Source organism: Borostomias antarcticus (genome assembly GCF_949987555.1).
Source record: "Borostomias antarcticus genome assembly, chromosome: 18".
In the NCBI taxonomy this organism is placed as follows: Eukaryota; Metazoa; Chordata; class Actinopteri; order Stomiiformes; family Stomiidae; genus Borostomias; species Borostomias antarcticus.
Window position 1 is genome coordinate 13,561,128 of NC_140251.1, and position 12,347 is coordinate 13,573,474.

General features: G+C 45.0%; 1 protein-coding gene and 1 long non-coding RNA gene across 3 annotated transcripts; both read right to left on the reverse strand.

The window, feature by feature from the left end:
• Window positions 1-3,928: 3,928 nt before the first annotated feature.
• On the reverse strand, window positions 3,929-5,622 carry LOC311321155 (uncharacterized protein). Of its 2 annotated transcripts, XM_084453082.1 has the most exons (7): window positions 5,587-5,622; window positions 5,415-5,497; window positions 5,171-5,287; window positions 4,990-5,061; window positions 4,650-4,876; window positions 4,405-4,557; window positions 3,929-4,302 (listed from the first exon to the last, which is right to left on the reverse strand). In XM_084453082.1, the coding sequence occupies exons 4-7, from the start codon at window positions 5,048-5,050 to the stop codon at window positions 4,159-4,161; spliced, it is 585 nt and encodes a 194-aa protein (XP_084309208.1). In that variant the 5' UTR covers window positions 5,051-5,061; window positions 5,171-5,287; window positions 5,415-5,497; window positions 5,587-5,622; the 3' UTR covers window positions 3,929-4,158. The 2 variants fall into 2 exon arrangements, 1 of the variants encoding a protein (XP_084309208.1); XR_014630868.1 differs by lacking the exons at window positions 5,415-5,497; window positions 5,587-5,622 and having other exon boundaries at window positions 4,405-4,499; window positions 5,171-5,291.
• A 272-nt stretch (window positions 5,623-5,894) lies between these two features.
• LOC311321156 lies at window positions 5,895-7,369 on the reverse strand. The gene is made up of 3 exons (XR_014630869.1): window positions 6,691-7,369; window positions 6,513-6,594; window positions 5,895-6,276 (listed from the first exon to the last, which is right to left on the reverse strand). It is a non-coding gene; the product is annotated as an uncharacterized lncRNA (long non-coding RNA).
• Window positions 7,370-12,347: the final 4,978 nt, after the last annotated feature.

A 12,347-nucleotide genomic window follows, 5' to 3' on the forward strand; every position in this document is an offset into this window, starting at 1 on the left:
ATGTGGATGTTGTAATGTGAATACATTGAATTACAAGACTTTAATTTCTGTGGTACTTAAGTCTCTGTGTATTTTTTTCCTGCTGGAATATAAACATAATTTTGAGAGGGTATGTAGTGTAGCGTGTTCTAGGCTTTGAGTTATGACTATGACCAGTATAATTATGATTATACCGCGGTTATCACAAATATGAAGGAAAATGGATTTTATCAACTCGTATGGGGCACCACTCTGTTATGTACAGAGAAACAGATAACCTTTATCAATAGTCTAATTTATTCATCAATCTCATTCTGTAGGCGGAGTTCTTGACTCAATAAAGTGACCTAAGATAATGTAATGACGTGGATCAAAAATTAATAATATTTATTGAAGTTATACTAATCAATTATCAAGATAATATTATAACACAATTCAATAATATATGGAAAAACACGTGGAAATATGAAAACACAGCAGAAATGAAAAGAATGAGGTCAGATTATCACAGCCTATCCTAAATCCTCTAAGCTTACAACACTTGGCACCCAACATCAAAGAGAATGTTGGGTTCAACCTTAGTGGTGTGTGAAGCGCGATGTCCGTAGGCGCTGTCTGGCTCGACGAAGGGAAGAGGCACGTGACGTGGTGGTCGCTCGGTTTGATGAAGGGGGCAGCGCGCCTGCGCTCCCGTTGAAACAGTGATAGTAGCGTTGCTGCGCGAAGTTGATGTCGCGGAGTTCAAAGTTCAGTTTCAGAGTTCACAAGTTATTCAAAACCACTGCTCTCGCCAGAGGTGGATCTTTGAAGAGTTGGTGGAGATTCCTAAGCCCTGTGTCGACTCTTCTTAGACAGTGGTTCAGCATTCCACAGATACAGGCTGATTTGATCAACCAGGCACAAACTTAGTTACTGGAGAGTTGAGAGCACACAAGAGTGTGAAAAAGAGAGGAATCTCTCCTGGTCACCTGTCCTGTACCTGGTCTGGTCTCTCCTGGACACCTGTGCTGTACCTGGTCTGGTCTCTCCTGGACACCTGTGCTGTACCTGGTCTGGTCTCTCCTGGACACCTGTGCTGTACCTGGTCTGGTCTCTCCTGGTCACCTGTCCTGTACCTGGTCTGGTCTCTCCTGGACACCTGTGCTGTACCTGGTCTGGTCTCTCCTGGACACCTGTGCTGTACCTGTGCTGGTCTCACCTTGACATCTGTACTGTGTCTAGCCTGGTCTCTCCTGGACCCCTGTATTGTGTCTAGCCTGGTCTCTCCTGGACCCCTGTATTGTGTCTGGCCTGGTCTCTCCTGGACCCCAGTATTGTATCTAGCCTGGTCTCTCCTCAGAGGCACGGTTCCCTGTGAACCCACCACAGACCCAGGGTGGCGCAGGACAAGCCCGTATTCACATGACGTTCATTTATCTATGGAAAGGTAGCCTACATTCCCACCCATTAGATTAACGAGTAGGCTATAGAAAATATGTAGCCCACACAAGCTTCTCTCTTTTTTAAAAAGACGTGGGCCCCTATAAACTGTTCAAAATATTATTGTTTTTCTATGTTTGTGTAAGGAATCTCACCCTAAATTTCTATCGGTGTCCCTGCAACAAGAAATGCAAAGGGCCTCCTGAGGTCTTGGGCCCCTGGGCCTGGGTCCTGAGCTGGCTACTGCTAATCTCACAGTGCTGAAGCTAGAATAGTACCTGGCAACCCAGCGCGCAGTAACAACGCTGTAATACTATTGGCTGGTATGATGAGTGTCATTGTCGGGCCGTCAAAATTTCGTAATGTTTATTTTAATCCACATATAACATTATTATACCTTTAAAGATTTTAGGCTACTTTCGAATGTGGTCACATTTCTAATGTAAAAAATACTCTAGCTTAATTGCCTATTGTTTGCTCAGTTACAATAATAAAGTATTTAAAGTAAGTCAAGTCCTCTTGTGCCCTGTTTAACGGAGTGTGCGGTCCCCTCCCGTTTTCATACGGGTAGGCTTTATCCCTTTTTGCTAAATTGTTTGCTGTGTTTATTCCGATATTCTACACTAAATCATCTCTCTAACAGGGATTCACTTAGCGTTTCTGCTGAGGTAGGCCTATAGGATCAGTAGACATACGGCACTGCAGCCGTTGCAAAAGGCAAACCCGGCCTCAGTTTCTTCATCGGAGTTGTTAACAATCGCACTGAAGTGCTCCCAAACTGAACTTTTCCCTTCCTTTTTTTTTTTTATTTTTTTTTTAAAGTTTTAAATTCTCCTGATTTTAATTTCTCTCTCACTTTTTTGGCGTCCAGGCAATGTTTGCTTGTTTGATTCAGGACCCCTCACGTGGGGCGTTGCCTACGTCTGTCTGCATCTACATTTGCGCCTTTTTTGTTGTTGTTGAAAAGTATAAATACAGTTTATTAAATACGAATATAACTGACAAATCCACCCGCAATCCACCCGAAATTAATCACAATGTTGATTTTATTGGCCCACCCACCCGCGGATGCGGATATCCGCGGATATATCCGCAATATTCGCATCTCTATTCCACGTGTCTCTCTTCATCACAGGGGGTGAGTAAAATGTGATACTGTTTTTTTTGCTTCCCTCTGGAATATGTAGGGGAGGGACCTATGCCCACCTGTAAAGCGCATTGTGCCTCTGTGTATGAAATGCGCTATAAAAAATAAAGCTTTGATTGATTGATAAAATAGATGGTTTTCTAGAAACAAAGGGTGGCATGCCCAACCCTACCGCAACCTCGTTACTCTACTCTGATGCACTATGAGAGGTCAGCGGGTGCGTGGCACGGAGGGACCACGGCGCGCGCTCTGCTTGCATCACGTGTGCATGAAACACCGGGGCGACTCTGCATGCGGCTCTCCGTTAAACAGTCTAGAAGGTGCTTCTCCTGTTCTCCACCTGGGGAAAATAGACAGCAAAGATAAAATATTAGTTCTACGCTATCAGGTGAACTGATCTGCAAAGAAAAGTCGGTTCATAGTGTTCATTCTGAAAGCTGGATTCAGCAGTTTATTGTTCCTAGTTTGTGCACGGTGACACCCCACTCTTGGGAATACGCTGAAAGGCACCTCCACTCTGGAAACTAGGGTAAGATGACTTTTGTAGCCTACAGTGAAACTTCGCCCTGTCAGTCAACAATTTAAGTTTAAACTCGACACCCTTTTGTGAGGTTCGGTTGTTAATGTTAAAGGCAGCTATTGTAATGTTCAGTTTAATTCGTTTATGCTCTGGGTTTACTGAATTGTACACCACACGAATCACTTCAGGTGCCTAAAAGCTGGATCTGGAGGAATAGCGATGTTTTTGTGCATAGTACCCTACTAACACACGCAGGTTGCGCGAACGTTCGACATACGGCCGCTATAGGTGACGATTCGTGTGCGCCGCGTGCGGAAATTACGCGGCCATTTACGGAAACGCGAGATCTGCCGTTTAGTAGACGCTACGTAAGAACGACACGTCATTCCGAAGTTGCGGCCGCGTGCAAAGAACGCACGTGATCACGTGGGCAGGAACCTCCGTCATAAACTCACCTGGCTCACACTAGATTTACAGGTATTTATATGACTTGGTCTGCACGTCTTTTTCGCACGGTGCAAATACGGTGCGGCCGCGTGCAAAAAACGTGGGCAGGAACCTCCGTCATAAACTCACCTGGCTGACACTAGATTTACAGGTATTTATATGACTTGGTCTGCACGTCTTTTTCGCACGGTGCAAATATGGTCACTTACTGACCACTGGCTATATTTAGCATTTGCAGTACCACTGGCTATATTTAGCATTTACCAGTACAAAAACGAATTAATGCTATATGGGGATATAGCAGCAAGCATTATACAAACCAATATAAGACTGAACACCATTAACAGTTTAGAACATTTTATTACACAAAGTACATTACTAATTAAAAGTATACATATTTACAAGGATGAGGTTTACGGTCTGTCACATTACGCATAGCCAGAAAAGCAAAAAAAAGCATGTACAAGCTCTGGCTAGCAACCCATTATCTGACAATTGCAAAAGTTCTAAAAACAAAAATGAAACAGTGCGCATTCTGTGGCAGGCAGACCGGGAACAGACCTTTGTATCCCACAAAAAAAAGGTTAAAATTTACAAAAACTATTTACAAAAAAGGCATCCATCCTTGCAGGCTGGAAAGGCAGGTTTAGGGAGACGGGCTGGGGGTCCCACATCTGAATCGAGGGTCTGGGCAGAAGAGGTCATCCTCATCTGAATACTCCACTGTGGTCAGGGCTGGAGCTGCGGTCAGGGGCTGGGCTGGGGAGGTCAGCTGGGCTGGAGCAGATGCCTAAGGACATAATGAAATGGCTGTAAAAGCAAGTCGCATACGTTCATTGGAAGCGTGCCATGTCACTGGATACGAGAAAATTAACTGCCTGACATCACATACCTTTTTGAATCGAGCAGGGGCATGTTTCAGCATCTCCTGCAGCTGGGCAGACACCTCCGTCACAGTGGTGCTTGGCTTACAGGCCATAACTGCACCTTTTAACCAAAAAGGGAATGGTTTCAATGCACATGGCATGAAGCTCAGATATCGTGTCTGCAAAACATAAAGACAATCATTTACTTTTACATTTCCTTAACACTTCCCTGCAAAAATAAGGAACAAAGTTCTGCCCTGAAGTTACTCACCATCTTCCTTTGATGATCCTTGTCCTTCAGCTGCTCCTCCAAGACCAGCAGCTCCTCCTCCGTTTTAGCAGGGTGCAGGTCATCCAGTACTGCTCCCCGATAGCTGTCTGCAGACTCGCCGGACAGTCTCTGCTCCAGCCTCTGCTCCAGTCTCATCATTGTCTGTGCCATCTCCCTCAGACTCTGCATGACGCTGGAGAACTGCTGACACATCATCCTCTGGAAGTCTGGATATTAAACACAGATGTGGCTATAAGTAATTGTACGGTCCCATAATGGATATTCAGCTCAAAGTATACCCCTACATGCAGCATGAAGTAGTTCACAAAATTCAGCATACCAGCATCTGCAGAGCTTGATGGCAACACTGCTGGAGCTGTTGGTCTCACAGGCGATGGCATCAGAGAACAACCTGAAAACCAGAGGATAAAGGGATGAGCAGGAAACTATGGTGCTGGCGGCGTAGTGATTCTGGCATAAGGGGAAGAATCAACTCGACATGAGACATGTCAGACCCTGACCTGGTCTGGCCGGGGTGCTAATCGCTGATGCATGCTGCTCGTGCCTGGACGTCTGAAGGGCTGAAGGGCCTGGGCTCACAGCGCCTTGGCTCAAAGGACCCGGGCGATGAACATCTACTGCCGAGTAGTGAGATGTGAGATGAGCGAATTAGTGAACTGAGTACATGAGTCTTCCGAAAGTCCTGAGTTAACTAAGTGTGCAAATATGCATAGACGTTTCACCAACACAAACATGCATGGATACCTGCATTGATAACTGGCAGAGCAGGCCTTCCGGCTCTGGCACAGCTGGTCTGGTCTGAGTTCTGCCGACCGGCTGCCTGGGCACTGGAACATATAGTAGAGGTAAATTAGCTCAGATTAGTCAACTCAAGTAGTACTCTTTTGGGACTGTTGAATGCACTTTATTATATTACCTTCGTCACTGGAGTCATAGCGTGTGTTGCGCTGTCTCTTCCTTGTGTCTTGGGAGTTAATCCATTGATGACTGCTGCTCAAACACCTTCGCCAAGGCACTGGCTACTTCATAATGCTCTGTGTGTTCCTCAGCAGACAGAGGTTGTCATGGCTCCTCTTGATGTGCTTGTGGAGGTAGATCTGGGAGGTATAGGAGAATGGGCACTCAGAGCAGGAGAACACCCAAGTCTTGCACAACTCTAACATCACAGCTAGGAGAGCGAATGAGAGAGACCATTAAAAAGTATTATCTCACCTGTAGTACAAGTTCAAATATAGAGTGATTATACGTCATTGTAAATGAGAGCTTACTCTCAATTGATTCACGAGGTTAAAGATTGGTTGAATAAAGATTGAATGAATATGTAGCTAGTGGGGGGTTACAACCACACAACTGTGGAGAGAGAATGAGACACTTGGTTCCCTCCTCTACTGGTGTTCATGGCCATGGCCACACACCTGGAATACTGCAACCCTGATTTAAAGGCATAAAAGTGGGGAACACATTCTTGAGACGGTTCCTAGAACTGGAGGGGGAAAAAAACGGGAAAATGATCTTCCCTCTCCTCATCACTCACTTCTGCATGGGGCTGAGCTCTACCCTGTCAGCAGTGGCAATACATGAGATAGCGGCTCAGCACACAGGAGAACTGCACAGAGAGGAAGGAGGAGAGAGAAAACCAACAACAAAAAAGGCAAGAAGGGTTAATAACTGAGCGAATCTTGCAAGTTTGCACTACAGGGAAGCAATTGCTCAATTTCCCTGATATTGTGGCGTCAGTGATGCGTCTTATGAATCTCACGTGTCTACCGCTAACATTAACTCAATATCAATATTCCCTTTTGTTTATCCCGTCTATGGAAACGTATGTGCATTTGTACTTACGTGTGCCTGCCTATATTGATGATCAGGTGTTTCTCCACCTAAGGGCTGGCCAGACAGAACCATCAGAGACCATTGGGCTGAGCTGAGGAGAGAGCGACATGTTAGAGTGTATGTGTGCATATGTATATGGTGCTCTTCTGTTAATACTCATGAGGGCATTCAACTGAACAAGACTCACAGAGCCTGTGGTGCTGTCCCAGGACTGCCCCTGGCCACGCCTGGGGCCGTCTTAGCGCCTCTATTAGTAGTCCACATCATGAGTACCTATTATGCAAAATTTGGATTTGTATGTGAGTGAAAACGTAGTACACAATTCTTTACCCGTTTGACAGAATGAGCAACCATTTCAACAGTTAAGAGTAACATGAAATCCACCAGGATGGCTGCTGTAACCAAATGAGCCAAGATGGCTGCTATAACAAATCCTGCTAGCTAGCCTAGCTCCGTTGTTGGGGCTTCTAGTATTGTTAACGTTAACTTCGGAAAAATGAATGCCTAAAAACAAACACATACTAACGGTGTCGTGGGTTAATGCGAAATCAATGAGTAAGCTAATTATCACATTTTATTCCAAGCGATGAAACAGTACGAACGTGCAGGAGCTCGCGCGAGTCTTCTTCTCAAGACTCCACCATGCCCGAAAAAGGCTAATCACGTTAGCTGGCTAGCTAGTTAGCCAACATTGGAAAGCATCTGCATATAGATAATCATTACAAAAGGGTAGCTTGCACATAACGTTGGTGTTTTATCTGGGACGATACCAAAATACATAGTATGTATGTATACATACTAATGTATACATTGAAATTTAGATACTTACATCTGTGTTGTCGCGGGGAGACAGCGTGTTGGTCTTTCTCAATCACTTCTGTTTGAAACGGGGCGGAAGTTTACCGTTCTTCTTCTCCTTCGCTAGGTTTAGTGGCGGATCGCAAACTTTAATGTGCATACCGCCACCTACTGGCACAGAGTGTGTAACTTGTTTGTCTAGTTCTTGGAATTGTTTTACCTAAGAAAGTAGCCCAATGCCTTGCATTCTACGTTCACTGCTCAGCGTTCATTGCTCACATTTAGGTTGCAAAATTAGGACTTTATTCATAGGCATATTTTTTATCATTCTTTTTATTAGGCCTAGACTGCAAATCTTTAGTGTTAATATTAACTGTAAATGAGAAATTACACACAAAACAGACATGCAGGATTTCTCCTCATTATTACAATTCTGTAACTGTATGACTTCAAAATTTATTTTAAAACCTAAGTAATTTACAAATGTTCTGACCCACTGTGACACATTTCCAATAAAGTCAGATTGGGACTGTGATCTAACCACATTGTCACGTTATTTAATTACATCGTAGTTACGGATTTAAGCAGCAGTGGCGGCTACGTTCCCTTACAGTGTACTGGAGGACGGCTATTTTGGTTATTTTGCGACTGAAAAGGCAAGTGTCAGCTAGGTGTCAGCTAGGTCCGCTGCTGGTGACGTCGCAAAGTTACCACAATTACACCAATGTGTCCCGTCAGTTTTACGTACTGTGTTAGTAGGGTAGTCTAGTCTGTGTCGGACCCAAAGCACATTGTGGCGCTCAATATGCATTGATTAATTAGGATAAGTGCGTGTGACCAGTGTATTGTGGCCAGGACTGTTCTCTTGGTGCAACAATGTTTATCCAAACAACAAAACATTGTTGTTTCTAAGCAATAGGCTTATCTTACATAATGGCATAACGCCCACACTGCAAACGGGCGAATACAACAACAACAACAATAATAATTTGCAGATAGGTTACCCTACTTACATTTAGCGTACTGATTTATGACAGTTTGACGGTGGTTAATTTTATTGATAAAACTATTACACTTAGACAACGCGCACGCAGAATGGGCGGTGCTGCTCGGTCAGGCGCACACATTCCATACACATTTTGATTGTCATGAATTAACCCGTAAACAAAGCTATTCATTTTATAGATCAACTAAAACTTTTCAACCAAAATGTAGTCCTCTACTGGAGGTCGTTGGGAATAGTGTGCTGTATGGTTGTTGCACCTGCTACTGTGTTTGTGAGAGTGCTCAGTTGGATTCAGGTCAGGGGAACGTGAGAGCCAGTCAATGGCACCATGTGCCTTTGTGATCCAGGAACTGCCTTCACACTCTGGCCACATGAGGCCGGGCATCGTCCTGCACCAGGAGCAGCCCAGGGCCCACGGCACCAGGAGCAGCCCAGGGCCCACGGCACCAGGAGCAACCCAGGGCCCACGGCACCGGGAGCAACCCAGGGCCCACGGCACCAGGAGCAGCCCAGGGCCCACGGCACCAGGAGCAACCCAGGGCCCACGGCACCAGGAGCAACCCAGGGCCCACGGCACCAGGAGCAGCCCAGGGCCCACGGCACCAGCGTGGGGGCTGACAATGAGAGCTGGACTTCCTGTGCAGCCTGAATGGGCTGCAGGTACCGCCTCATGCTACCAGCAGTGACACGGGCACTAGCAACATGCAAGACTCGAGAAAAATCAGTCAGGAAGGATGAGGAGAGAGAACTGGTCTGTGGCCACCACCTGCAAAACCATTTCCTTTTTTGGGGGGTTGTCTTGCTGTTGCAAGTGTGCGGGCGGAGAGCCTGGAGTGCACCAAACCGCCCCCTGCCAGCTGTGACCCGAGGGGGGCACCACAGAGTCGCCCAAACACAGCCACCCATTCACCTCCATTCACTTTTTGGACAAACAATTCCCCCGATTCATTGTCAATGGGGGGAATTGAAACGGCCATAACTTGACGTGGGACGGTCCCAGAGACACAAGGTTTGGACTGGCGTAAAACTCTCAACCTAATGAATGCAGCACCAAACGTCCTGTCCAACATGTCCTGCTCATACGCATGCGATGCATTCATGTTGCACTCGGAGCACCATTTCTAGTATGTTATATATATGTTATGATATACTATATGTATATTATTATTACCTCTGCCCCAGTGACAGCGCAGGGCGAGAGGTAATGTTTTTGGTGGCGTGTTTGACCGTCTGTTCGTCCATCTGATATCAGGATTATGCACAAACTACCAGACCGATGTTCACAAAACTCGATGGAGGGGTGTAGCATAGTCCAACTTAGAGCCCATTCAATTTTGGAGTGGTTGCGAATCAGGGGGCGGGTCCACAAGCTGCCCAAACAGGGCCGGCCATTCACCTCCATTCATTTTAGTTGTCAATGGGGGGAATTGAAACGGCCATATCTCGACATGGGGAGGTGACAGCAAGCCCCCAGGATTCGAAATCTAAAGTGAAGGCCTATTGAACCGCGCCATCTTGGCTAGATTTGTAGTCACTTGGCTATTTCCGGTGACTTTTGACTTGCGCAGTTGAGCTTCTCTGGCCGACGCGCGTCCACGAAAAAGTTCACATTTATCTGAAATGTAGACGCGCGTTCCCGGCTCTCTCGGCTCTCCCCGCTTTGATTTAGCAATGAAAACCGGCTTGCATATTAACCTGTTTTTGTCAAATATATCAATTGGAGAAATTATTTTTTGATCCTGGCATCTTAGTTTTAATTGGTTAAATATAATTGAACATGTTTTGTTTGCTAGTAGATGGTATTCATTCCGTTCGCGATAACGTTATTGCAGCCAGGCAAAATTCCTCCAGGGAGCCAGTGACCGGCGAGTTGAAGAGCTTCACTCTCCGCCAGCAGGAGCTCTGGCCGCGGCTACCGCATCTCGGAAAACCCGCTGAGTTCCTGGCTGCTATTTCACATTCGCCCTTGATCAATCCCAATACCGATCCATGGTAACAATGAATCAATCGTTCAGATCAGATCGGCAGTGCTGCATGCATGTTACAACATCATTGTTAGCTTTATTAACATAACCATAGCCTACATTTATCTCTCTAACGTTAGGCTATCCATCTTACACCAGTCGGCCATTCGATAGCTGGAAGCGGTCAACGCCAACGTTGACTGAAAACACCCAAACTCAGTGTATCGTTTCATCTTCATGCTACACATCAACTCCTTTACATTGTATGTGAATAAATTCCTGTTATTCTAAAAATATCCCATTTCTGTCCATTCCTGGAAAAGGCTAATAATTGCTGTCAAATGATCACTCCAGTTTATCACCGTATCCCACTACCATTTCAACTATGCACAGGAGGTTGTCTTGTGGTCATTTTCATTAAAAAATGATTAGCCTGATCAGTTTGTTGTATGTATTAAGCCCTTTTTGAGCGGTATGCTTGTATTAATAGCTTATAGCTTGCCATACTCACCAACCTTGGGACCTCAGAAATAGGGAGCATTTCCAAACCAAATTGCGGGGGGGGGGGGGGGGGCATTAAAAGCATTACAAATTAGACATTAAAAGCATTAAAACGAAATGTGAAACATTATATATATATATATATGTGTGTATGGAGCAATTGTTTTTAATGTCCGACTTTTGTCTGTGCTGTTCAGTAAATGTGCATCTGTCCTAATTTATTGTAGCCTATCTACTACACAACCTAGTTCAAATTTATGAATCTCCCGCGGAAGTCAGGAGGGTTGGCAAGTAGGCTATGGTCACTGCTCCCCAGTAAAATTGAATAATTGAGGGGTTACTTACAGTACAAAAAAGTACAGCATTTGTAGAACTCGGATGATACTACATAAATTGCCATGCAAAGCCAGAGACTGTTGCTTGTAGACGACAAGACTGCTGTAACCATTCAAATGTGGAGGCTACACTGCATTGAAGTTGGGTTGGCTTACTTGACACAGAACACAGAAAACGGACACCACAAAAAAGGGCTTAAAGCAGGTCCTAAACAGCAGCAGGTCTGGTTGAGGTGTGAACTGGTCTCCTAAAAATGGCTTGAGCTGTGAGGATAAGAGGAGGCACACTGTTTCTGTTATTACATTTCAATAATAGAATATGACACACAAACCACATACATACACACATACACATACAGCCCGTCTTGGTTTAAAGCCCACTCACCAACGTCAAGGTGCAAGCCTATCGAGTGGGAACACGAGACCAATCACGAACAGGACAAACTCAGACGGGACAACACAGCATACAAATAATCAAGGAATATGTATGTTGTCATGCTGTTTCACATTTCGTTTTAATGCTTTTAATGTCTAATTTGTAATGCTTTTAATGCCCCCCCCCCCCCCCCCGCAATTTGGTTTGGAAATGATCACGCCGCGGAAGATTCATAAATTTGAACTAGGTTGTGTAGTAGATAGGCTACAATAAATTAGGACAGATGCACATTTACTGAACAGCACAGACAAAAGTCGGACATTAAAAACAATTGCTCCATACACACACATATATATATAAGACAATCTCCTGTGCATAGTTGAAATGGTAGTGGGATACGTTGATAAACTGGAGTGATCATTTGACAGCAATTATTAGCCTTTTCCAGGAATGGACAGAAATGGGATATTTTTAAAATAACAGGAATTTATTCACATACAATGTAAAGGAGTTGATGTGTAGCATGAAGATGAAACGATACACTGAGTTTGGGTGTTTTCAGTCAACGTTGGCGTTGACCGCTTCTAGCTATCGAATGGCCGACTGGTGTAAGATGGATAGCCTAACGTTAGAGAGATAAATGTAGTCTATGGTTATGTTAATAAAGGTAACAATGATGTTGTAACATGCATGCAGCACTGCCGATCTGATCTGAACGATTGATTCATTATTACCATGGATCGGTATTGGGATTGATCAAGGGCGAGTGTGAAATAGCAGCCAGGAACTCAGCGGGTTATCCGAGATGCGGTAGCCGCGGCCAGAGCTCCTGCTGGCGGGGAGTGAAGCTCTTCAACTCGCCGG